The 27,811-nt window shown below is 44.9% G+C and overlaps 1 protein-coding gene across 2 annotated transcripts in view; it reads right to left on the bottom strand.

Annotated features, from left to right (window-relative positions):
* ano6 (anoctamin 6) overlaps window positions 1-27,811 on the bottom strand; it is a 174,324-nt gene that overhangs the window by 12,935 nt on the left and 133,578 nt on the right. For both annotated transcript variants that reach the window (XM_059978490.1, XM_059978491.1), the window contains 5 exons: window positions 27,694-27,791; window positions 25,559-25,686; window positions 14,715-14,920; window positions 8,533-8,744; window positions 6,368-6,473 (listed from right to left, as the gene is read on the bottom strand). In XM_059978490.1, coding sequence (XP_059834473.1) covers window positions 6,368-6,473; window positions 8,533-8,744; window positions 14,715-14,920; window positions 25,559-25,686; window positions 27,694-27,791 — 750 coding nt within the window. The remainder of the gene's footprint in view (window positions 1-6,367; window positions 6,474-8,532; window positions 8,745-14,714; window positions 14,921-25,558; window positions 25,687-27,693; window positions 27,792-27,811) is intronic.

The raw sequence follows: 27,811 nt of genomic DNA, 5'->3' as shown, positions 1-27,811 counted from the left end.
TATACTGCCCAAGTAGCAAAGCCTGTTGACAGCATTGAGACAAGTGTCATCATGAGGACAGGTGGTTCTTTGTAGCTTGAGCCAGGAGCTGGTTGGTACAAAACCTCCGTCTTTTTCAGGCTGATTGTCAGTCCGAAGCTTTTGGCTGCACTGTCAAAGCGACTGGTGATCTCCTGTGAGTCTTCGAGAGAGTGGGCAACCAGTGCCTAGTCATCAGAAAACTGTGGCTCATGCGCCACAATGTCCCTGACTTCTGTTTTGGCTCTCAGTTTTGCGAGGTTGAGAAGCCCGCCATCGACCCTCATTTGCAGGAAGACCCCTGACTTCAGGTCTGATGTGGCATCCTGAAGAACAGCAGCGAAGAATAGTCCAAACAGAACCAGGGGCCAGAACACAACCCAGTTTTACGCCGTTGCTGATGAGAAATGGGTCTGACAACTCACCACACATGTTGATGTGGCCTTCCATGCCTTCGTGGAACGGACGGATGATGTTGGTTAGGCGTCGGGGGTGGGGGGGGGGGGGCAACCGAATTTTGGTAGGAGCTTCCACAGGCCATCTCTACCAACAGTGTCAAACGCTTTGGTCAGATCAATAAATGTGACATAGAGGCTTCTCTGCTGCTCAACACATTTCTCTAATTGCACAAAAAGTGCAGGCATTACAATAAATAATAAACAAAACAATAGGCACAGTAGAAGGCAGTAAGTTGGTGTCAGTCCAGACTCTGGGTGTTGAGGAGTCTGATGGCTTGGGAGAAGAAACTGTTACATAGTCTGGTCGTGAGAGCCCAAATGCTTCGTTGCCTTTTCCCAGATGGCAGGAGGGAGAAGAGTTTGTATGAGGGGTGCGAGGGGTCCTTCATAATGCTGTTTGCTTTGTGGATGCAGCATGTAGTGTAAACGTCTGTAATGGCGGGAAGAGAGACCCCGATGATCTTCTCAGCTGACCTCACTATCCGCTGCAGGGTCTTGCGATCGGAGACGGTGCAATTTCCGAACCAGGCAGTGATGCAACTGCTCAGGATGCTCTCAATACAACCCCTGTAGAATGTGATGAGGATGGGGGGTGAGAAATGGACTTTCCTCAGCCTTCACAGAAAGTAGAGATGCTGCTGGGCTTTCTTTGCTATGAAGCTGGTGTTGAGGGATCAGGTGAGATTCTCCACCAGGTGAACACCAAGAAATTTGGTGCTCTGAACGATCTCTACTGAGGAGCCGTCGATGTTCACTGGAGAGTGGTCGCTCCGTGCCCTCCTGAAGTCAACAACCATCTCTTTTGTCTTGTTCACATTCAGAGACAGGTTGTTGGCTCTGCACCAGTCCGTTAGCTGCTGCACCTCCTTGATGACCTCGTGAGGAGTATGGGGAGCATCTAGCTCGAACAGTATGGATCAAGGGTGTACTCTGCCCAGTGCTTCATTGGTGATGGTTCCTGGTCTGTTCAGCAGCTCGTGGAAGTGTTCTTGCCATCTTTCCATGAGCTCTGACTTCTCAATGAAGATGGATGTACTGTTCTTGCTCAGGAGTTGTGCGGTGCCTTGTTTTGATGGACGATACACAACCTTGACTGCTTCATAGAAGCTTCTTGAGTCATTACAGTCAGCGAAGGCTTGTAACTCCTTGGCCTTGTCCACCCACCACTGGTCTTTCGTAGCTCTGAGCTGCCTCTGTAAAGTTGATTTTGCAGGTTTATTGGAACTTGAGTTTGGGTGTGGGAGAAGAGCCTGGTGTGCAGCTACCTTAGCTCTTAGAAGGTCTTGCACAGATTGGTCGCTCTCATCAAACCAGTCCTGATGCTTGCGTTTGACTTTCCACAAGGTGTCCTGGGCAGCCTGTAGACCGTTTCTTCAAAGGCATTCCAGTGCTTGGTAATATCGTCTGGTGGATTCTCAACCAGTCTGCTTAGAGCAGTTTCCATAGAGGATTTCAGGGCATCAGCACACTCACAGTGTTTCATTTTGGTGGTGTTCAGCTGTTTCGGTGGTTTGGCAGCATTCAGTCTGCGTGGAGGTTTGATCGATAGATGTAGATCCGACCGCACCATTTGATGACCAGTTGAGCACTCAGCTCCACGCTTAACTCTGGTGATACGAACATCAGAGATGTCTCGTTGTCGGGTGATGACATAGTCAATGACATGCCAGTTTTCAGATCGTGGATGTATCCATGTGCATTTGAACTTGTCTGGCAATCTGAACAGTTTTTTAGTAATGCACAGTTTGAATTCTGTGCGCATCAAGAGGAGCAGCAGGCCATTACCATTAATGTTGCCAACCCCTTGGCATCCAATCACACCAGGCCATACAGTGGACTCCTTGCCAACCAGAGCATTAAAGTCTCCCAGCAACAGCAGCTTATTGGAAGTTGCCACGCTACTGATGGTGGTATTCAGCTCACTGTAGAATGCCTCCTTGACTCCGCTGGGATTAGTCAGAGTTGGGCGTAAACGTTGACTTTGGTGAGGTGGTGCTTTTCTTGCAGAGGTGTACGCAGGATCTGGATCAGTCATTTACAGCAACAGGCAGGGTTGGTAGCTCTGCTGCTAGGCAGTTCTTGATAGCCAAGCACATACCAGATTCTCTTGGTTCTTCTTCGAGCCTGCCAGACCAGAAGAATGCGTACCCTCCTTTCTCTTCACAAGGCGCGCCCTCTCCAGCGAGTCAGGACTCCTGGGGAGCCGCAATGTCCGCGTTGTAGTCCTTGAGCACACGAGCAACAAGTGCAGTGCGTCTCTCTGGGCGATCAGAGTTACCATTGTCCAACAGAATTCGTCCGTTCCACGAGGCGACGATCAGATTCTGCTTGTGAATCTTACCGCTACAGTTGGACGACCCACCAGCCGCGGCAGACTGGTCAGGTTGGTGAGCGGGCTGTGTCTGAGCCACGTTTTCTAGGCCCTTCCCTAATTGTAGGGTGAGCAGTGCCTCCCTAACAGGGCTGTTCAGACACAGAGGGTGCTGCCTTCACCGGATCTCCGCTCTGTAATCCATGTGCGACCACTCTCCCCCTGCCGCCTGCGTGCAGACTTGTGACCACGGCTCCCGGCTGGTCAAGCCAACTGCTTCGCCACCTGTCCATCGCTACAGGACTGGGTTGTGTTGAGGGTACCCCGCTCCTCAGAAAGGAACAGCGTGTGCGTGAATGGATTTTAGGTGAGTCGGGGGTTGCACAGGTCCAGACCCACCCTCTCGACATCCCCTCCCGGATCCAGCAGCATGGTGGGGTCCAACGCGGCTGGGGGAAGTTCTGTTGCAGTGAATGGCCAGACCAAGCTTTGATGCAAGGGATGTCCTTTCCGCACTTCACAACACAACCCTACGAGAGTGTTCATCCGCCCTTTGACAGGTCTTGTTTGTTGTCCTGCGGGGTGTCTAGCCACCCTCCTCTCCAGGTGAACCTGGGGGTGGGGGGAGCCGGTTTAGTTGCCGACCACCCAACCGTGCGATGGGTTGTACTGTGTTATATGGTACCAGTAGCACTCAGACCAGTGACCTGACTCCAATATCTTATGATCTTGTAGAACAGTGCAGCACAGGAACAGGCCCTACAGCCCACAATGTTATGCTGGACCAGCTTAAAAAGTAAATCAACCCCCCTTCAAAAAAAAACTAATCCCTCTTACCTACACAATGTCCATATCCCTCCATCTTCCTTATATTCACGTGCCTATCTAAAACAGTCTTACAAGCCTCTAACCTATTTGCTTCTACCACCATACCAAGCAGTGCATTCTCTGAGTAAATAAAGACTTACACCATGCATCCCCTTTTAACTTGCCCCCTCTCACTTTCAATGCATGTCCCCCTCTTACTTTCAATGTATTAGTCATTTCTACCCTGGAAACAGATATCCCATGTCAACTCTATCAATGTCTCTCATAATCTTATAAACCTCACTTAAATCTCCCCTCAGCCGCTGCCACTTCAGAGAAAACAACCCAAGTTTGACCAGCCTCTCGTGATAGCACATGACCTCTAAACCAGGCAGCATCCTGGCAAATCTCTTCTGCAGCCTCTCCAGAGGGGAGGATTTCTGGAGAGATGACAAGGAAGTGTGTTAACTTTCCAATTAACCATATAACAATTACAGCACGGAAACAGGCCACCTCGGCCCTTCTAGTCTGTGTCGACACTTACACTCACCTAGTCCCACTGGCCTGCATTCAGCCCATAACCTTCCATTCCTTTCCTGTCCATATACCTATCCAATTTTTGTTTTAAAGATTAAGGATGTTTTGACACTGGAGAGGGTTCAAAGGAGGTCCACAAAAATGATTCCAATATTGAAGGGCTTGTCATATGAAGAGCGTTTGATGGCTCTGGGCCTGTATTCACTGGAATTCAGAAGAATGAGGGGTGACCTCATTGAAACCTATGAAATGGTGAAAGGCCTCATTAGAGTGGATGTGGAGAGGATGTTTCCCACACTGGGAGAGTCTAGGACTAGAGGAAACAGCTTCAGAATAGAGGGGTACCCTTTTAGAATAGAGATAAGGAGGAATTTCTTTATCCAGATAGTGGTGAATCTGTGAAATTCGTTGCCACAGATAGCTGTAGAGACCAAGTCTGTAGAGCAGAGGTTAATAGATTCTTGATGGGTCAGGGCACGAAGGGATATGGGGAAACGTCAGGAGATTGGGGCCGAGAAGGAAATGGATCAGCCATGGTGAAATAGTGGAACAGACTCAATGGGCCAAATGGCCTAATTCTGCTCCTGTATCTTATAGTCTTAATTGTCCCACTGGTCATTATTTGGAGGATGTTCAGTTATTGCTCACTTGACTTGACAGGCAGTGTATAAAAACTTATAATTACTGTATACAATACTATGTACTCTGAAAGAATTATCAAAAACTCCTTAGACCATTTAAGATTGAAAAGAGATTTGAAAGAGGAGTACAAAATTATGAGGGGCATAGCTAGGGTGAATGCAAGAAGGCTTTTTCCACTGAGGGTGGGTGGGACTACATTAGAGGTCATGGGTTAAGGGTGAAAGGTGAAGAGTTTAAGGGGAACATGAGGGGGAGTGTGGAATGAGCTGCCAGCAGAAGTGGTGCCGGCGAACTCGATTTCAATGTTTAAGAGAAGTTTGGATGGATAGATGGATGGTCTAGGTGCAGTTCGATGGACTAGGCAGTTTTACAGGGCTCAAACCATCTTGTAAGCACTCCTCTGCCTCCCTTGACCATACCTTCTTTGTCCACACAAATGGTGCTGCAGTCCTTGGTCCCTGCCTATACAGGGGGAGTAGAAGTACAGCCAGCCGACTTTTAAAAGTGTGGCCACAGGGTGGCCTGGTAAGCAATTTTGATGGTGTTACCATAGTGGTCAAGTTTATTGGCTTCCTCTGGTTCCACAGGTGATATGGTAATGGTAGCTGTTCAGATTTCTTCAAGTGGCCTGACTGAAATCTCCCGCAATGACAGGGAAGGCAATAGGGTGTGCTGTTTCGTGACTGCTGATCATGGAACTCAGGTGCTTTGATGCCTGTCTGATGTCAGCCTGAGGTGGAGTGTAATCACAACCAACAAGATGACAGGAATCTCCCTCAGCAGGTAAAATGGACAGCATTTGACCACTAGATGTTCTAGGTTGGGTGAATGAGATTGAGACAAAATCGCCATGGTTTGTGAACCACAATGAGTTAATCACAAAGCATATTCCACCTCCTCTTACTTTAAAAGACTGAGCTCTCCTGTCTTTGCAGATAACGGTGAAGCTGTTGAGCTGCAGTGCTGTGTCCAAAATGGCAGCAGTGAGCCACATTTCCATGAAGCAAAGTACACAGCAGTCCCTGATGTCCAGCTGGTACAGCAATCTTGTTCTGATGTCTCCAGCGTTATTTTCCCAAGATTGTACATTTGCCAACAAGATAGCTGGGAATGAGGGGAGGGTGTCTAAAGTTTCAATCGTACCTGCGGACCAGTTTGGCTTATATTTTCTTAAAGGGGATCTTCTCCTGTGTCCTGGGTTTCCAATCCAGGGTCTGCTGATTTTGAGTTGATAGATTTTTTAAATCATCTTAAAATGATATTGCCTACTGAAGTACCCATGGTCGTGACTGTGGATTTCAGCTGCAGTAGTCCTACACGGGAATATTTAATGATTCCCATCAGATCTGCATGCAAAGCATCACCACTTAAAAGTGCCATCTTCCCCGGTATTTACTGGAATAACTTATACCAGAAAAAGGACAAAAATACTCTTTTCAAGAAGATACAATTATTTCTTCCTATATGTCAAAGGTCCTTACTTGCAACAATATCTTTTCTACTTATTGACAAAGCAGCAACATCCTCCATTACATACTCATTATGCTTGCAGACATAATCAGAATCAGAAACTTAATAACAACATAATCCTCACCTCTGTAACAATAATAAATGCTAGCTTGGCAGCCATTATATGCCAGAAATAAAGGCTGTGGTGATATTCCAGTGGATGTCCAGGAGGGTATCTGAGATCACGGTACCTGCCACAGAAGGTTAAAGATTAAAAGATTAGCTTTACTTGTTCACATGTAAATTGAAACATACAGTGAAAGGCATCATTTATGTCAACACCCAACACAGCCTGGGGACGTGCTGGGGGCAGTCCGCGACTGCACCCTGCTTCCGGCAGCAACATTGCATGCCCACAGCTCACTACCCGTCTGTCTTTGGAGCATATGTGGGTGGAAGTCGGAGCACCCGGTAGAAACCCATGTGGTCACCGGGAGAATGTACAAACTCCTTACAGACAACAGCAGGAACTGAACCTCAATCACTGGCACTGGAAAACATTGTGCTAACTGCTAAGCTACACTGTCACCTGCTGAGATAATATCAAAGATGGTGAATAACATAGTGATGATTAAAACAATGTAAGTGAATGCCCAATCAAACTGATAAGGGTAACAAAATCCAAACTTGCAAACCAATTTGGTTTGAGCATCTTTTGGTTTGAGAACCTCTTTTGGTTGGATTTGCAGTAACCTGCACTGTAGGTTGGCTTTCTATCACACCTGCTGAAAAGCACAAATATTTATGGGGCTTGGGAAACTCAGCAAGTAAAAAATTGTCCTGACATGTCAGTCCACAGCCTCCTCTACTGCCAGTATGAGGTCACACTCAGGTTGGAGGATCAAAACCTTATATTCTGTCTGGGTAGCCTCCAACCTGTTGGCATGAACTTTGATTTCTCAAACTTGCAGTAATTGACCCTCCTCCTTCACCATTCTCCCATTCTTGTTTCCCTCTCACACCTTTTCTTCTTACCTGCTCATCACCTCCATCTGGTGTTCCTCCCCCTTCCCTTTCTTCCATGGTCTTCTACCCTCTCCTATCAGATTCCCCCTTCTCCAGCACTTTATCTCGTTCACCTATCAGCTTCCCAGCTGGTTCATTCACCCTGCCCCCTCTCCCAGTTTGACCCGCCACCCTGTACACCGTGCACCTCTTCCTTCCCTTCCCCCACCTTAGACTAACTCCTTCTCCCTTTCCTTCCAGTCCTGATGAAGGGTCTCAGCCCCAAACGTTGGTTCTCCTCCACAGACTCTGCCTAGCCTGCTGATTTCCTCCAGCATTTTGTGTGTGTTTCCTTAAAAATAAGCCAAATCCGTCATGCAAATACAAAAGCATCATGGAATTCTGGGTTGAAGATAAAAGATCCCAACCCTTCCATGACCTTCCCTCAATGCCAGTGCCCACTCAAACAGAACCTCTGAATTGCTCTGTGATTACTCCTAACCCTTCTGAGTATGTAACATCCTGAATGGGCCTCCTCCCCCATTCAGTCTCCCACAACCACAAAACCCAGTTTCTCTTGAGCTGGTTCTTTTAATGCCAGAGCAGATAATTTCTCAGGTCAAGATAATGTTGAAAAGTGAGGCATAAACACAAGAGGTTCTGCAGACGCTGGAAATCCAGAGCAACACACACAAAAAGCAGGGGGAACACAGTGGGTCAGGCAGACCTTATGGAGGAAAACAACTAATTGACGTTTTAAGCCAAGACCTGTATAGGGAAAGAGGTAAAAAGCTGACATTTCAGGCTGAGGCCATTCACTGCTTCTGATGAAAGGTTTTGTACCGAAATGTCAACTGTTCATTCCTGTCCATAGATCTGCCTGACCTGCTGAGTACCTTCAGCATTTTGTGAGTGGCCAGGCAGCTTTGAGGAGACAAACACCAAACTTCTGTTTCTACTTTCTCATGTCCTCGTACCAGAGAAGTTGTTAATATGGAAATATGTGGAACATATCTGCCCAGTTTTCCATATTGAACTGCTCACCTCTATTCTGAAACCCCAAGTCAGTGAAAATCAGGTCTAAGCTTCCCTAAAGAGAGATGTTATCTTGGAGCCATCTCAACCCTGAAGAACTTCAGTGGTTCATATGACACACGATTTGACCTGATGTGCAGTAGACGTCATCAATTCACTTTTCAGCAAAAGTAAAGCTGGCTGGATAATTAAATGGTTCACAGTGCGTACTCTGAGAGGCATTGCTGCAATACCTGGGGAAGAGTTCATGATGGTCCGAGAAGCACTAACCTGCAGGTGGTGTCGTTTTCGGGGTTAAACCATGAGGGGAGGTTGATGGGTTTGCTGATATTACTGAAGTCAGCAATTCTGAAAACAGAGAGGGTACTATTGATGTAGCCTCGCATCGTTGGGCTGCTATACTCGCCGTAGGGTTGTACTGATAGTGCCCAGTAGTATACAAGCCTGGGTATCATATCAGAAGTGAAGGCAATGATCAATGCCTGTAAACAAAAAAAAGTGGCTAAGTGTCACTTCAAACAATCAACTACAAACATAACAGTGCACAACATAAATAGATTAACAATATTTTTCTTCTATAAACTTGTGTAATCTCCTATCGAGACACCAGGCAAGGTCACTTGATTCCAAACAATTGGATTGTTGATCGTTACAGAATGTCTCTCTGGTGCTTCCCACTCCTTCTCCTCTCCCTTTGCCTTTCCCAACCTTCCCACTCTTAATCCGCAATAGAGACCCATGTCAAAATCAGATTTATCATCGCTCACGTGTCATGAAATTTGTGTTTTTTTTTGTGGCAGCAGTACAGTGCAATACATAAAATTACTACAGTATTGTGCAAAGGTCTTAGGCATCCTCGCTCTTATATATATACACACACACCTGGCATCCAGAAGGAAAGGTTAAAGTTGTGTGCAGTGTATTATTCAAGTGTTTCATATTCCTACTATTAAATACCTCTTCTCCTAAAAATAGAAACATATACTGCGATTCTGAAAACATAAGCTGCCCATCAGAATCCTGTCCACACAATAGTGAAAAATTCTCCAGAAATATCACAAGAACAGGGGAGAGGTATTTTTAGAATCACAGAGTCATTCACCACAGAGACAAAGCCTTTGAGCCCACCTCGCCTGTGCAGACTAAGATGCTGTTTATGCTTATCCCATCTGCCTAGATTAAGCTCATTCACTCTATTCCTTTCCTTTCTAAATGCCTGTTGTAATGTTATCTGCCTTCACCACCTCTCCTGGCAGCTTTGAAATATTCACCACCTTTTGTGTGAAAAAGACTTACCCCTCAGATCTCTTTTCTATTTCACCCTTCTTGCCTTAAACCTTTGCCTCCTCGTACTAGATTTCCCAACCCTGGGAAAATGTTCTATCTGTGGCCCCCGGAATTTTGTAAACCTCACTGAGTTCATCCCTGGTGCATTCAAGTAATAATAAACCCAGCCTATCGAATCTTTCCTTATAACTACAGCCCTCTAATCTGGTGAATCTCTTCTACACTCTCCCTGTTGTTACTGTATCCTGCTTGTAACGTAGCAAACAGAGCTGTATGCTACAAGCTATCTAATCAATGTTCTGTACAACTGCAACATGATATCTCAACTCTTACACTCAATGCCTCGGCCTATGAAGGCAAGAATACAAAATGCCTTTTTCACTACCCTATCCACCTGAGTTGCTATGGACCTGCAACCAAACTCTCTCTGCACGTCACTGCTCCTAAGATCACTGCTGTTTACTGTATGTGTCCTGATGGAATTTGGCCTCGCAAAGTGCATTACTTCACACTTGTCTGGATTAAATTCCATCTATCTCTGCTCCACCAAACTTTCCTCATCTATGTCTTGCTGTATCTTCAAACCACCTTTTTGTTACCAACGACTCCACCGATTTCTGTGTAGTCTGCAGATTCACAAATCTGACCCCCTAACTCTCTCCAAACAACTCGCACCTGCTCCAGAATTCAGAAAGTTTTCCCAGGGGAGGGAAATCTAGTAGGAGTAGGCAAAGGTTTAAGGTAAGGAAGGTGATCTGGGGATAAGCCTTTTCCACACAGAGGGTGGAGAATGCAGATCCTACCATCTCTGGTCTTCCTTCATGAACCTGCCTGCATCATGTCGTAGCTATCCCTCGAGGTCGAGGATGATGGTCTTCATTCCATTCCCACAGGGCGAAGACGCCTGTGCGTGTATTTGTTTAATGTGTACTTGATGTTGCACGCGATACTTCACAAATCAACCAACTGATTCCAATGGCATGGAAACCACGTCATCAACTCATGTTAGTATTTATGGATTAACAATTAACTTTAAATTTATAATTAACAGTTGTGCCTAAGCTAGAAAAACTGAACTTAAGAGTCAGAGTCATAAAGTACAGCACAGAAGCAGCCCATCTAGTCCATGCTGAACCATTAAAATTTCTTACTCCCAACTACCTGCATCAGGACCATAGCCCTCCATATCTCTACCATTCATGTACTTATTCAAACCTCTCTTAAACAATGAAATCAAGCTCACATGCACCACTTGCACTGGCAGCTCGTTTCTCACCCTCATGACCCTCTGAGTGAAGAAGTTTCCCCTTAACCCTTAACCCATGACCTCTAGTTGTAATACCACCCAACTTAGTGGAAAAAGCCTGCTTGCATTTACTTCTATCTAACTGCCTCTGTATTTCAATTCAGAATGATACAGCTTTAAATTTCCCTTCTTGTCTGAGGCATTACGACTTGCAGATTTGTTGTTTTTACAACATAAGAGCTACCTGTTCCACTGAGTCTCGTAGCTCTCAGAATCATCTCGGTGCCTCAAAAAGGCAGTGTCCATCATTAAGGACCTCCACCATGCAGGACATGCCCTCTTCTCATTGTTAGTATCAGGTAGGAGGTACAGAAGCCCGAAGGCACACACTCAATGATTCAGGTACAGCTTCTTCCCCTCTACCATCCGATTTCTGAATGGACATTGAATCCATGAACACTAACTCACTACTTTTTAAAAATTTCTGTTTCTACTTATTTTATCTAGCAGTTATTAACTACACACACACACACACACACACACACACACACACACACACACACACACACACACCGTAATTCCCAATATTATCACGTATTGGATTGGACTGCTGCCGCAGGGTTAACAAATTTGATGACATCTGCTGGTGATATTAAACCTGATTCTGTTTCTGACTCCATTCCCCCATATTTGGCTATTACACATTCTTTGTTGCCAGCTTAGTTATCTTACCATGCACCAACACTAGAGGCTCAAATCCACCTAAGCTACCGACCCGTATGTCTTTGGGATGAAGGAGGAAATCAGACTACATGGAGGAAACCCACATAGTGGAGGACAGGATCTAACCTGCATAGTGAATCGATACGGCAGCAATATCAGCTTCTACACTACTGTGCTGCCCATGGTCCCTATCAATTCCATTTAATACCTTATCACCTTTCAACATTCTCATGTCTAGGGCAGGGGCAATTAACCTTTTTTTGGGGAACGTGGGCCTACATTAGCGATAATCTAAAAAAAATCTCACATGCACCATGGTAATTTTGAGCAGAGATTATCACTGATTATTGAATTAGTAACAATAATTATGGACTTTTATTTAAGGAAAAGTTTAAGGTTTACCAGGATGCTGCCTGGTTTAGAGGGCAAGTGCTATCATGAGAGGCTCGGTAAACCTGGGTGTTCTTTTCTCAGGAGCGTCGGAGCTGAGGGGAATCTGATGGAGGTTTACAAAATATTGAGAGGCATAGGTAGAGTGGACAGGAGCATCTGTTCCCAGGGTTGAAATGTCTAATGTGTGAGAGAGGGAAGGTTCAAGGGGGATGTGAGGGGTATGTTTTTACTCAGAGAGTGGAGGATGACTGGAATGCACTGCCTGGTGTGGTGGTAGAGGCAAATAATAGGAGGTTTTAGGAGTCATTTGAATAGTCACATGGATGTAAAGAAGACGGAGGGATTCATGGTTGGGGGCTTTTGATTTGCCCTTTAGCTGGTTCAGCACAACATTGTCCCTGTTTTATGAAAAATGTTGAGTTCTTTGTTTATTTACAAGAATTCATTACTGTACTATAAATAAAAGTATAGCAGAGATGCATTGAAATAAATGAAGCATTTTCAAAGACCTGATAAAAAATTATTAATATTAATCTTTCAAAAATATTATTTTGAAAAGTAACATAATTTCTAAATGGAATTGTTATTGAATACCATACATAACGTAGGAAATGTGAATGTGATGTACATATTCAAAATAAATCAGCAGAAAGGAAAATAAACACACTTTACCCTCAGTGAGACTTTGCACTAACAATGATAAATATTTTATTTACTTACTGAGAATCAGCGGAGTGTAGACCCATCCAGCCCCTCGAGCTGTGCCGCCCAGCAATCCCCCAAATTAATCTGAGCCTACTCATGGGACGGTTTACGATGGCCAATTAACCTACCGACAGGTATGTCTTTGGACTGTGTGGGAAACTGGAGCACCCAGGGAATCTCTCGCGGTCATGCGGAGAACATACAAACTCTTTACAGGCAGCGGTGGGATATTTGGCTTGCATTTCGAGAGCTACACACATAACACAGTCCCATCAGTAAGTCTCCTATAATTAGATTTGACTGAGTTAATATTGTCACTGCAAGATTATTCAGGCAGTTAAAAGTCTCAGTGTTCTTCATTTATAAAATCTCATTTGCTGCTTCATTGGCAGGAAAGATAAATTAAAAAAAAATGATCTTTTTATAATGGGTGGGGTCAAAGAATCGAGGGGCGGTGCCAGATGGGCGAGTGTGCCATAGGTTTGCCACCCCTGGTCTGAGGGCTACAACCCTTGTTTGTGTAACCTGCCAACATTTGATAGCTGGACTTCAAATTTTATTTTGCTCTATCTTCATTGCACTCTGAACTCATGCCTTTGGATGGAAAATGCTACAAAACGTAGTGGATATGGCTCAGTACATCACGGGTAAAGCCCTCCCTCCCCGACCATTGAGCACATCTACATGAAGTGCTGTCATAGAAAAGCAACACGTATCATCACAGTTCCTCACCAGCCAGGCCATGCTCTTTTCTCGCTGCTGCCAGCGGGAAGGTACAAGAGCCTCAGGACTCACACCACCAGGTTTGAGAACAGTTACTACCCTTCAGCCATAAGGATCTTGAACAAAGGGGCTAACTACACTCACTTGTCCATCCATTGAAATGTTCCCACAACCAATAACCTCACCTTAAGGACTCTTTATGTCATTATCTCATGTTCTCGTTATTTATTGCAATTTATTTAAACTTGCATTTACACATTTTGTTGTCTTCTGCACTCTGGTTGATAATTCATTGATCCTGTATCCTGATACAGGCTTATTCCATAATGAATCTCAACAAATAAATATTTTGTGTCAGCAGAAATGATGGGAAATCAGAAGTAGGCCAATTCATCCGTTTCAGTACTAAATAATTTTGTTATTTGAATACTTGTCTCCATACAAATCATTGCAGAAGGTTATAATTCACATCCTGACAACTTTGAGCACTTGTGCAAAATCCCCACTATCAAGTGTCACAGTGAATTTCCAAAAAAGATCAATAATTGGTCTTAATTTCTTGAGTTTCTACTTTAATTACCTGTCATTTAAGAGATTAAATCAAGTTCTTGGAAGCATCTAATCCCTGTCCATTAATTTTGTCATCTCCTCGAAATAGTCCTTCAAAATCCTCCAAGAATGATTTAATATTTTACAAATCCATACTGCCTTTCTCAAATCAAGGAAAATTTCTATTTCCTTAGTTATTGATTCTACAATAGAAATTTGATTAATTGATGTGTAATTTCTTGATTTCTCTTTTGTATCATTTTTAAGCAGGCTACAGTAGGTGCAGATATTCAATCCAAAAGAATGGGACTTGGCTCTAGGGAATTTTAGAAGATTATAATTTAGGTGCTTAACTACTTCCTTAATAACCACGGTGATGAGGATTTGCTACGTGTTAGAACAAAAGAAATAGAAACAGTTCGTGGTCCACTATTTGATTAATTCTTTACTTGAGCACTACTTCCCTGTACTAAATCCACATCCCTTCATTCCTAATTATCAAAAAATGTCTTGGCCTCTGTTTTATATATACTGAGGAGCTGAGCCTGCACAACTCCGCTGCACAGAATTTTTTAATGATTCATTATCGTCTGGGTGGGACAGCATCTCTCAGCTCAGTCTAGAATGGCTGATTCCTTATTCTGGCATTGTCACCCTTAGTTGCACAGGCCCTTACTCTCCTGAGATATGAAAGAAGCTTGCATGTTTCAATCCCAGATTCAGTATTAACTTTCTCAAAGTATCTTCCACTAAGCTAAATACTATCAAGATAATTCAAAAATATATTCAGCACTTCCTCATCTTGCTCTCCTCCAGAGTCACTCACGTTGGTCACAGCAGCAAAAATAGCCACTCCATTTAGGATTGGCAGCCAGGCTCCAATGTCTTGTGCTTTGGCTGGTAGGACACGTCGATACTGAGTGGTTAATTTCCACGCGTCTACTCGAACTTCAATGATGTTATTGACTAGTGCCAGCAGGGGTGCCAAGGGAAATGATGCCACAAAGATGGTGGCAAATCCGAACTGTATCACTGCAAAATGAACAAAAATCGAAAGTGAAATCTTAATGGCCAAACAAATCTGTAGTTTATATTATTTGGTGTATAATTACTGCCAGAGAATATCAGCAAATGTTCTGATGGCCCAGAACCAAACGAGCAGATTCATAGCACAGAAATCTCTTGTATTTAATTCAGACACTTGATTAATCTAGAGCAGTGGTTCCCAGTGTGACTGATATCCCAAAGCTGACAAAAGTGGGAGCTTCTAGTGGGGGGCAATAACGAGATCTAGGTGTTCTTGTACATCAGTCAATGAAAGCAAGCATGCAGGTACAGCAGGCAGTGAAGAAAGCTAATGGCATGCTGGCTTTTATAACAAGAGGAATTGAGTATAGGAGCAAAGAGGTCCTTCTGCAGCTGTACAGGGTCCTGGTTAGAACCCACCTGGAGTATTGTGTGCAGTTTTGGTCTCCAAATTTGAGGAAGGACATTCTTGCTATTGAGGGAGTGTAGCATAGGTTCACAAGGTTAATTCCTGGAATGGCGGAACTATCATATGTTGAAAGATTGAAGTGACTGGGCTTGTATACACTGGAATTTAGAAGGATGCGAAGGGATCTGATTGAAACATATAAGATTATTAAGGGATTGGACACACTGGAGGCAGGAAGCATGTTCCCGCTGATGGGTGAGTCCAGAACTAGAGGCCACAGTTTAAGAATAAAGGGGAGGCCATTTAGAAATTTAGAGATGTGGAAAAACTTTTTCACCCAGAGAGTGGTGGATATGTGAAATGCTCTGCCCCAGAAGGCAGTGGAGGCCAAGTCTCTGGATGCATTCAAGAGAGAGTTAGATAGAGCTCTTATAGATAGCAGGGTCAAGGGATATGGGGAGAGGGCAGGAACGGGCTACTGATTGTGTATGATCAGCCATGATCACAGTGAATGGCGGTTCTGGCTAGAAGGGCTGAATGGCCTACTCCTGCACCTAATGTCTATTGTCTATAATAAAGATTTAGGGAGTAGTGGAGGGGGGTCAGTAGCAAGTGGGACACCTGAGGAATTAATTTAAAAATTAATTATTTATTATAATCATTTGATCCTCAGAACCTCATAGTTCATTACAATGATCACAAAATCACCTCATTTCTTGCTAACCCACTGTTCACTTACACTTTGCTCGAAGCACATTACAGTTGTTGAAAAGCAATGTGGCACTTTAGTATTTGGCATTTGTTTATTTCTGGGCCTGGCCTGCACATCATTGCTGTTCATGACTGTAGTACAAAGTTGTTAGTACAATGCCCAAACTAATCAAGGAATGACACCACCAAGGAATTAGGGTTTGGCGTACAGTGAGGTGAAGTTCAGAATCTATCCTTTTGAATGCTCTTGACCACATTTCTCTAGCCCACGGTCCACTTTATGCACCTCTGGGCAGAGTGTCTTTAGGGCAGCAATGAAGGTTTGTTTCACTGCTGTTTCCATAACAATTTTTTTTTGACCAGTCACTATTACCCCTGAGCTGAACCCCTGAACCTCGTCAGAAGGAAAGGCCTACAGCTGCTTCTTGCGGGAAGGCCAAGGGGTGACCTGATAGAGGACGACAACGTTATGACAAGCAAAGATAGGGTAGTGGGAAACTTCTCCATTAGATGATGAGTCTATGATTAGAGGATAAGGTTTAAGGAAAGAGGGGATTTGAGGGAATATTTTTTGGTCCAGAGAGTGGTGAAAACAAAAATACTTTATCTAAGTGGGGTGGTGTATACTCTCAGTTTAAGAATCGCTTAGAAGAGCATTTAAAATTCCACGGGATTGAATGCTTTAGAGGCAAAACTTGATCCAAAATCAAAAGAAAACAAATACCACCTTCCTGCAACCCCAGGCGAGTTGTTAAACGTGTGACACACCCTCACCTCCAATGAATGCTCTCAAGAGCCGAACTCCCTATTTTATTTGCAACTAGCATACACACAATTAAGCATTATTGAGCATTATCTCAGCAGTGAGGAAAGATATGACCTCTGCCGGCCCCATCTCAAACTGCCCTGAAATAAGCATGAATACACAACTTATTCCATTCACTTTTTGCCAGGCCTCCTCTCATATGATTAGTTAGCATAATAAACCTGCAGCACCAGAATATATGGCTCCTACAAATACTACAGGGCTGGCTCTGGAAATAGTATTCACATAGATTGACAACTGATGGCCAGGAAGGATATAATGGGCTGTTTCTGTGCTGAATTAAACAATTATTATACCTAGATCAATGTTGCCATCTGCTGGCGGAATCTGGCACTACACAAAATTATGAAAACAAGTCAATGGAGGCCAAATGTTCTCTGCACGGTCTTTTTTGATAAATGTCTATGACACAATACTTATAAGAAACATCATCTACCTGAGTGTTTCTATCAGATTCCAAAGAAACACCTGGAGGAAATTCTCACACCTCCAGCTGTGGATTATCTCTATTAATGTTAACGGGTGAAACATCACAGATGGGAAGCAAGCAGATTTCAACCCGCACTTACACAAGACATAGAACATAGAAACGCAGAAAAACTGCAGCACAATACAGGCCCTTCAGCCCACAAAGCTGTGCCAAACATGTCCTTACCTTAGAACTACCTAGGCTTTACCCATAGCCCTCTGTTTTTCTAAGCTCCATGTATCCATCCAGGAGTCTCTTAAAAGATTCTATCGTATCCGCCTCCACCACCGTCGCCGGCAGCCCATTCCACACAGTTGCCACTCTCTGCGTTATAAACTTACCCCTGACATCTCCTCTGTACCTTCTTCTAAGCACCTTAATACTATGCCCTCTCGTGCTGGCCATTTCAGCCCTGGGGAAAAGCCTCTGACTATCCGCACAATCAATGCCTCTCATTATCTTATACACCTCTATCAGGTCACCTCTCATCCTCCATTACTCCAAGGAGAAAAGGCTGAGTTCACATAGCCTATTCTCATAAGGCATGCAATCAAGGCAACATCCTTGTAAATCTCCTCTGCACCCTTTTTATGGTTTCCACATCCTTCCTGTAGTGAGGCGACCAGAACTGAGCCCAGTACTCCAAGTGGGGTCTGACCAGGGTCCTATATAGCTGCAACATTACCTCTCAGCTCCTAAACTCAATCCCACGATTGATGAAGGCCAATACACTGTATGCTTTCTTAACCACAGAGTCAACCTGCACAGCAGCTTTGAGTGTCCCATGGACTCGGACCCCAAGATCCCTCTGATCCTCCACACTGCCAGAGTCTTACCATTAATACTATATTCTGCCATCATATTTGACCTACCAAAATGAACCACCTCACACTTATCTGGGTTGAACTCCATCTGCCACTTCTCAGCCCAGTTTTACATCGTATCAATGTCTGGCTGTAACCTCTGACAGCCCTCCACACTATCCACAACACCCCAAACATTTGTGTCATAAAACAAACTTACTAACCCATCCCTCCACTTCCTCATCCAGGTCATTTATAAAAATCACGAAGAGAATCCCAGAACAGATCCCTAAGGCATACCACTGGTCCCCAGCCTCCATGCAGAATATAACCCTTCTCTTTGCCTTCCACTCTTTGCCTTATGTGTGCAAGCCAGTTCTGGATCCACACAGCAATATCCCCTTGTATCACATGTCTCCTTACTTTCTCTATAAGCCTTGCATGGGGTACCTTATCAAATGCCGTGCTAAAATCCATATACAGTACGTCTACAGCTCTACCTTCATCAATGTGTTTAGTCACATCCTCAAAAAATTCAATCAGCCTCTTAAGGCACGACCTGCCTTTCACAAAGCCATACTGACTATTCCTAATCATATCCAAATGTTCATAAATCCTGCCTCTCAGGATCTTCTCCATCAACTTACCAACCACTTAAGCAAGACTCACATTAATTTCCTGGGCTATTCCAATTCCCTTTCTTGAATAAGGGAACAACATCCGCAACCCTCCAATCCTCCGGAACCTCTCCCGTTCTCATTGATGATGCAAAGATCATTGTCAGAGGTTCAGCAATCTCCTCCCTCGCTTCCCACAGTAGCCTGGGGTACATCCCGTCCGCTCCCGGTGACTTATCCAACTTGATGCTTTCCAAAAGCTCCAGCACATCCTCTTTCTTAACGTCTATATGTTCAAGCTTTTCCGTCTGCTGTAAGTTATCCCTACATTCGCCAAGATCCTTTTCCGTAGTGAACACTGAAGCAAAGTATTCATTAAGTATCTCTGCCATCTCTTCTAGTTCCATACACACCTGTCAACCTGAAATTATTAACCGGCTCAGTTGAGGAAAAACACCAGAGACACGAAATTACCTCTGAAACGGTTTTTATTCAGAGAGGAGTTCGCAGCCCCACGCACTTCGGGCGTAAGGTAGCCAACTCCCAATTTGTCGGTTTACAAAGGTCATACTTATACCCAAAAGCAGGGTACTCCTTTCGCAAATATGGTTACCGATTCAATTCATCAATTGATTGGCTATTGCATAGCTAAGCACGCGAAATACTCGGAATATGCAAAGATGCAAGCGTAATACTTGGAATGGGTATGGACGCAAGCAAAACACTCGAAATAGGTATCTAGCTCAAAATACTTTGCAGAACACATTGTCTTGTGGTTGCAAGGTTCCTTTTCTTTGTGGTTGCCACATGCTGTCTGGAATCTTATTTTAGCCACCTCTTCCCTGTCCTCCCACACTTCCCCAATGACGTATCCTCTCCCTGGTCCTGTCTACATAGTTTGCTACACTTACCCCTCGTCCACCCCTTCTACACTGTCCCCTCGCCCACCCCCTCTACACGTACCCCTCGCCCACCCCTTCTACACTTACCCCTCGCCCACCCCTTCTACACTTACCCCTCGCCCACCCCTTCTACACTTACCCCTCACCCACCCCCTCTACACTTACCCCTCGCCCACCCCTTCTACACTTACCCCTCGCCCACCCCCTCTACACGTACCCCTCGCCCACCCCTTCTACACTTACCCCTCGCCCACCCCTTCTACACTTACCCCTCACCCACCCCTTCTACACTTACCCCTCGCCCACCCCTTCTACATTTACCTCTCGCCCACCCCCTCTACACTTACCCCTCACCCACCCCCTCTACACTTACCCCTCGCCCACCCCTTCTACACTTACCCCTCGCCCACCCCTTCTACACTTACCCCTCACCCACCCCCTCTACACTTACCCCTCACCCACCCCCTCTACACTTACCCCTCACCCACCCCCTCTACACTTACCCCTCACCCACCCCCTCTACACTTATCCCTCGCCCACCCCTTCTACACTTACCCCTCGCCCAACCCTTCTACACTTACCCCTCGCCCACCCCTTCTACACTTACCCCTCGCCCACCCCCTCTACACGTACCCCTCGCCCACCCCTTCTACACTTACCCCTCGCCCACCCCTTCTACACTTACCCCTCACCCACCCCTTCTACACTTACCCCTCGCCCACCCCTTCTACATTTACCTCTCGCCCACCCCCTCTACACTTACCCCTCACCCACCCCCTCTACACTTACCCCTCGCCCACCCCTTCTACACTTACCCCTCACCCACCCCTTCTACACTTACCCCTCGCCCACCCCTTCTACACGTACCCCTCGCCCACCCCTTCTACACATACCCCTCGCCCACCCCCTCTACACTTACCCCTCGCCCACCCCTTCTACACGTACCCCTCGCCCACCCCCTCTACACTTACTCCTCGCCCACCCCTTCTACACGTACCCCTCGCCCACCCCCTCTACACTTACCCCTCGCCCACCCCCTCTACACGTACCCCTCGCCCACCCCTTCTACACTTACCCCTCGCCCACCCCTTCTACACTTACCCCTCGCCCACCCCCTCTACACGTACCCCTCGCCCACCCCTTCTACACTTACCCCTCGCCCACCCCTTCTACACTTACCCCTCACCCACCCCTTCTACACTTACCCCTCGCCCACCCCTTCTACATTTACCTCTCGCCCACCCCCTCTACACTTACCCCTCACCCACCCCCTCTACACTTACCCCTCGCCCACCCCTTCTACACTTACCCCTCACCCACCCCTTCTACACTTACCCCTCGCCCACCCCTTCTACACGTACCCCTCGCCCACCCCTTCTACACATACCCCTCGCCCACCCCTTCTACACGTACCCCTCGCCCACCCCCTCTACACTTACCCCTCGCCCACCCCTTCTACACGTACCCCTCGCCCACCCCCTCTACACTTACCCCTCGCCCACCCCCTCTACACTTACCCCTTACCCTCTTCACATTCTCATTCCCTCCTGTGATCATGAAATGATCACTCATCAATATCGTGAAGATCCTCTGATGCAGGTTCGAGGAGTTTGGTGGCCTCGATGGTTGCCCGCATTATAATCAGTGGCTTAGCCAGCAACAGGTCCCCTAGTGAGGCCATCATGCGGTTTAGGACACATTTGACAATGGCGATACAGACAAAAATCCCTATAATAGCCGTCAGCACGTAAATAGCCCCATTGATTAACCAGCCCTTCCACGCACTTAGTCCCCAGTCCCCCCACCCTGCCCAACCTGTTCCTTAATGGATCCTAACTGTTCATCTATTTTGTTCATATACCGTGTTATGTTGGCAGTAGCATCGTCTAGCCCCATTATGCATTTGTCCTTTATGATAGCACAGAGCCCTCCCTCCCTGGCGAGGAGGTAATTGAGTGCATAGCAGTTTTGCATGGAGAGGAGCCACAGCTGGTTAAGGCTGTCAGTCATGAGTCTTAATGCTCCCCTGGTGGCGTTCCCGAGGCTCATGAGACCACAGGCCAGACAGTTCCGATTGTGGTCCGCCACAGTGGCTCCTGATGCCCCCAAAGTGAAAAAGCCAGCTGCCCCGTATCTGGCCACCTGACCTGTGGTTAGGGTGGTCAGGACTCGGTAATCTGCACAAAATTCCTGGGAGACCTCTCTCTTGTACCTCCCAGGCGGGTGGCGTGAGGGACCCCAAGTTCCGGGGCAAGGGACCGCGGTGGGGAGGAGGGTGCCATAGGCCACCAATGAAGGGTATGGGTACTCCAGGAAGTTGGTGGCAATGCCGTTATAGAAAAAAAAATACCCTGGGAGGGTATACATGGTCTCAGTGCAACCCTCACCCTTTAGGTGTATGGCATCACTCCATTCTGCTATACCGGCAGAGGCGTGCACTCGTTTGGTACCCCTGCGATATTTAGGTCGTAGGAATACATGATCATTGACCCGGAGGTGGGTGCGGTTCCCCTCCCCACAAAGAAGTTGCAACCCCTTGGCCAGGGACTGGCACTTTGTCTCATGGCAAGAGCAAGAAATCCCTAAGGGGTCCTTGGTGGGGTGACTCTCCCTTTTCCTACTGGGCTTGGAGAGGCAGGCGACGTCATTCGAGACATACACGTCTGAACATCCCCACCCTGTTCCGAAGTTGTACCCCTTACCCCCTTCACATTCTCAACCTTTCCACTGTCACACTTGATTGGTCCTATTCTCTCACATCTTATCCTCTTGCTTTTCACATACTTACAGAATGCCTTGGGGTTTTCCTTAATCCTGTCCACCAAGGCCTTCTCATGGCCCCTTCTGGCTCTCCTAATTTCATTCTTAAGCTCCTTCTTGATAGCCTTACAATTTTCTAGATCTCCATCATTACCTAGTTTTTTGAACCTTTTGAAAGCTCTTCCTTTCCTCTTGACTAGATTTACAACAGCCTTGGTACACCACTGTTCCTGTACCCTACTATCCTTTCTCTGCCTCATTGGAATGTATCTACGCAGAACTCCATGCAAATATCCCCTGAACATTTGCCACATTTCTTCCATACATTTCCCTGAGAACATCTGTTTCCAATTTATGCTTCGAAGTTCCTGCCTGATAGCCTCATATTTCCCCTTTGCTCCAATTAAACGTTTCCCTGACTTGTCTGTTCCTATCCCTCTCCAATGCTACGGTAAAGGAGATAGAATTGTGATCATAATCTCCAAAATGCTCTCTCACTGAGAGAGACCTGACACCTGACTAGGTTCATTTCCTAATACCAGATCAAGTACAGCCTCTCCTCTTGTAGACTTATCTACATATTGTGTCAAGAAACCTTCCTGAACACTCCTAACAAACTCCACCCCACCTAAACCCCTCACTTTAGGGAGATGCCAATCAATATTTGGGAAATTAAAGTCTGCCACCATGACAACCCTGTTATTATTACTCCTTTCCAGAATCTGTCTCCCTATCTGCTCCTTGATGTCCTTGTTACTATTGGGCGGCATATAAAAAACACCCAGTAGAGTTATTGACCCCTTCCTGTTCCTAACTTACACCCACAGAGACTCTGTAAACAATCCCTCCATGGCTTCCTCTTTTTCTGCAGCTGTGACACTATCTCTGATCAACAGTGCCACGCCCCCACCTCTTTTGCCTCCCTCCCTGTCCTTTCTGAAACATCTAAAACCCGGCACTTGAAGTAACCATTCCTGCCCCTGCGCCATCCAAGTCTCTGTAATGGCCACCACATCATAGCTCCAAGTGCTGATCCACGCTCTAAGCTCACCTGCTTTATTCACAATACTCCTCATATTAAAGTAGACACATCTCAAATCATCGTCTGAGTGTGTGCCTACTCTATCACCTGCTTATCCTCCATTTCACACTGTCTCCAAGCTCTCTCTATTTGTGCCAGCCTCCCTTTCCTCCGTCACTTCAGTTCGGATCCCACCCCCCAGCAACTCTAGTTTAAGCTCTCCTCAACAGCCTTTGCAAAGACCATAAGATATAAAAGCCATTTGGCCCAATGAATCTTCTCTGTCACTTCATCATGGTTAATCCATTTTCCTCTTCAGCCTCAATCTTCTTCCTTCTGCCCATATCCCTTCATGCCCTGACTAATCAAGAATCTATCAACCTCTGCCTTAAATATAGTCAATGACGGCCTCCACAGCTGCCTGTGGCAATGAATTCCATACATTCACCACCCTCTAGCTGAAGAAATTCCTCCTCATCTCTGTTCTAAAAGGATGCTCCTCTATTTTGAGGCTGTGTCCTCTGGCTTTAGATTTTCCCACCATAGGAAACATCCTCTCCACATCCACTCTATCAAGGCCTTTCAACATCTGATAGATTTCAATGAGGTCACCCCTAATTCTTCTGAATCCCAGTGAGCAGAACCCTAGTGCCATCGAACGCTGCTCATATGACAAGCTTTTCAATCCAGGGTCACCCTAACTCTTTTGAACCCACTCCAATGTAGAAGCATAAAGCCTCCTCTGATTATAGTCTCACAAAATAAAGTTACCCGAACATTTAGTCATTACATGATCTGCACAAGGAAATTAAATATCATTGATAAAAGACTCTATTCTGGTGGGTTTGCAAACAATTGCGTTCATCTGACTTACAGGTGAAGTTGCCCACTTGAATACGTGTTCTGTGTGGTTACTCAATCCTCCCTCCAATACCCCAATACACGTTTGATCTCGTGCTTAATGTAAGTGAACTGGTTCTAAGCTTTATATATTTAATTACCCCAAACGACAGACACTGAAAAAATCAGGAAGAAGGTACAAGAGCCTCAGGACTCACATCATCAGGCTCAGGAAGTTACTTTTGTGAAACCAGCAACCATCAGGCTCTTGAACTTAAGGGGATAACTTCACTCATCTTCACTTGTCCAGTCACTGAACTGTTCCCACACCTATGGACTCACTTTCAAGGATGCTTCGTCTCATGTTCTCCACATTTATTGCTATTTATTATTATTATTATTAAATTTTTCTCAGCACAAGCTGGTAAATCCTGAGGTACGGACATAAGCAAGCACACTAGTTTCTCAATTGCTAGGAACTTTTCTATGTTCGGCATGGACTAGAAGGGCCGAGATGGCCTGTTTCTGTGCTGTAATTGTTATATGGTTATTCAGGTGGTGTTTAGTATTGTGGCTTTCTGAAGATTTGCATAGATATTACTATGCAGGCCTAATTGTGTAACGCTATTGTTCAGTGCCTTTGGGATGATACCAGCTGTAGATATTACTGCTGGGACAATGTATATCTTGTTCATGTTCATTAGTCTTTTTAATTTCCTCTTTTAATTCAGCATATTTCTGGTGTTTTTTGATTTCTCTATGTTTTGAATGGCTATATCTATTAAATGAGTTGTTCTTGCTTTTTTCTCTTGCATTTGGATTGTCCTATCTGTAATAACAGATCAGACACAGTATGACTTGTGGGATACTGGCTTTAAAACTGGATCAGGCTTACATTTATTTTATCCTGTATTATTATATCCAGACGGTTATTATGGATTGCACTTTCTGTAAAAAAATTAGTTATTATTATTTCTTTTTTTTCTTCCTGTATTTACACACTTTGTTGTCTTTTGCACACTGGGTGTGGTCTTTCATTGATTCTATTATGGTTATTGGATTTATTGAGAATGCCCACAAGAAAGTAATCTCAGGTTGTAAATAGTGACATATACAGTTTGGACTTTGATAATAAATTTACTTTGAATTTTGAATTCTAATGAAAGTCACTGTTACTGTAACTGACACTTGGGAGGTGAAATAACCTAGAGAATGAAAAGATTGAAGTAATGGAAACTATTACAATTGATGGCTATTTAACAGTAAGTTTTTAAGTGAAAACATACCCATTTCAAGGTATTCGTAAAACAAGCCGAGCTTCGATATGGACTGCAGCTGATAGTCTTGTTCCCATCTGGGGAGTACATTTTCAGAACTTTTCATCTGGCAACGACTTATAAGATTCTTTAACCACCTGTATGAAGTACAGCAGGGAGTTGGTAAATAGTCAAAGCTTCCTGATGAATACAGGCAGTTTTAATCAGAGTAGATTTAAAGCAAGAAGCCATAGGGATTTAGATAGCTAAAGTCTTATCTAGAGCATGCCAAAGGTCTTCTCTAATGCATTTCAACTGGTTAATGGCATGCACCAAAAATGCACGAAGGGGTTTTTGGATCTGAAACTGCAATAAAAAATGTTCAGAAATGTGCATTATGCACCAAAATTCACAGTCTCAGATTCAAAACAGGATGCTTTCTGTTCTGGAATCCATCTGTTAATTATTTTATAACACTGGACAACAAAGATTTGCTTCCTGTATACTCTTGGATGTATCTTACGGATTTTGTGCTGCTGATTAAGAAAATCACCTTGAAATTTCCCTATCACACACCACTCAATTTCTTAATTCAAGTCGGAATAACTGATGCCAAGATTAAGGAAGGCATTTTTGTTGGTCCACAAATCAAACAAGTCATGCATGACAGGCAATTTGAAGAACTTCTAGCGGGACTGGAGAAAATTGCATGGAAAGCATTCAAGGATGTTTAGAATCTTCTTGGCAACTACAGAGCACCAAACTACATGCAGCGGGTTGACAACATGCTTCAAGCACACAAAACAATGAAGCGTAACGTCACTGAAGGTTCATTTTCTGCATTCCTATTTAGACTTCTCTACAAATCTTGGTGCTGTCAGTGACGAGCATAGTGAGAGGTTTCATCAGGACAATGTGGTCATGGAGTATAGGTATCAGGCTCATTAAACGAGAAGCCTCAGCCATTGAGTACAAGCAAATATCATCAACAAAGCATTTTTAGCCTAGTTGACCTATTGCAAGGCGTCAGCACTGTTAAGCAATTAAATGCATTACATTCAATTAAAGAGATAATGGGGGACAAGTTCCCACTACATATTAAATGCTCCCAATGGCATGCACCTCAAATGGCCTCTGACAACCAACTCCAGTTCCTGCCCTTCATGTGTGGCTTAGCTACTAAGCCCAGTAGAACTGTTTCTTCTGACAGGAGAAGGGGCAAAGGCGGGTTATTGGTGCCTTAAAACCAGTCACTTTGGGCAGATGAGGCTCATCAGCCGCGGTTGGCAGCTCATCTAGGAGAAGGAAAACTCTGATCTCAAACCTCCGCTGCGTTGCAGCTGTACTCACACATGGGGACGGCTTTGGGAGTAAACCCCGAGGGAAAGCGTCCCTAAGTTTGTCCTACGTTGAGTTCAATGCTGACTGGCAACTCCTGTGATGCTGCTGGTGCCAAATGGTATATTGGTCCCTGCTGTTCCTTTGGATTCATCAGATGTGTGGAGAGGGGGAGCCTGCTACAGGGGCAACAACTTGCCCTCCATTTTTTACTACCCGGGCTTGTGTCTCTAGACAGCTAGGATGCAACATCCATGGCTGACTGTGACTGATGGAGGCCTCAGCTGCAGCAGCATTCAATGGAAGTTAATTTCTTGTTTGTCCGAATTCCTATGTGACACATGTAGTCTGAAATTTTATTTGTGTTCAGTTTCAAGTGATCTGTCATAAACAAAAAAAAATCAGAGGAAGCAAGACTTGCGAAGAAAATAGTTGTCCAGTGTAATCATAAGGGAAAACCTCATCACTAAAATTTACTTCTGAATTTAGGAATAAGAATTGGTCATAGGTGCCCCCACTATAAGAAGTTAAAAATATTTGAATAAGGGGATTGGCTGATGCACAAGATCAGTCATTTACATACAGAAAGGAGAATAGTACTGAACCAACAGGAGATGAACGGACTCCCAGGAGGAGGTCTGGTACATGCAAAGTAATTTCCATCTACTGTCAACACAAAAATAGCCACCAAGCTTTTCAAATATGCATATTTACAGATATTGAACATTTTTGAAAGGAGGGTAAAGGGAGTTAAAGCAGATTTTTGTTTATTTATGCTGCAAACCTTTGTTCAATTGGAAACAGCAACTCGTTTTGAATGTACTTACGGAATGAGAACTTCTTGAATGTTGTTCCATATGGCTTTGCCTCCCATTATGATCAGCAGCTGGGTTGATAGTTCAATAAGGCAGCCACCGGGGTCACACTGCAAATTTAGCAAAGCAA

Source organism: Hypanus sabinus, chromosome 8, assembly GCF_030144855.1.
Source record: "Hypanus sabinus isolate sHypSab1 chromosome 8, sHypSab1.hap1, whole genome shotgun sequence".
In the NCBI taxonomy this organism is placed as follows: Eukaryota; Metazoa; Chordata; class Chondrichthyes; order Myliobatiformes; family Dasyatidae; genus Hypanus; species Hypanus sabinus.
This window is presented reverse-complemented; position numbering and strand designations above follow the sequence as displayed.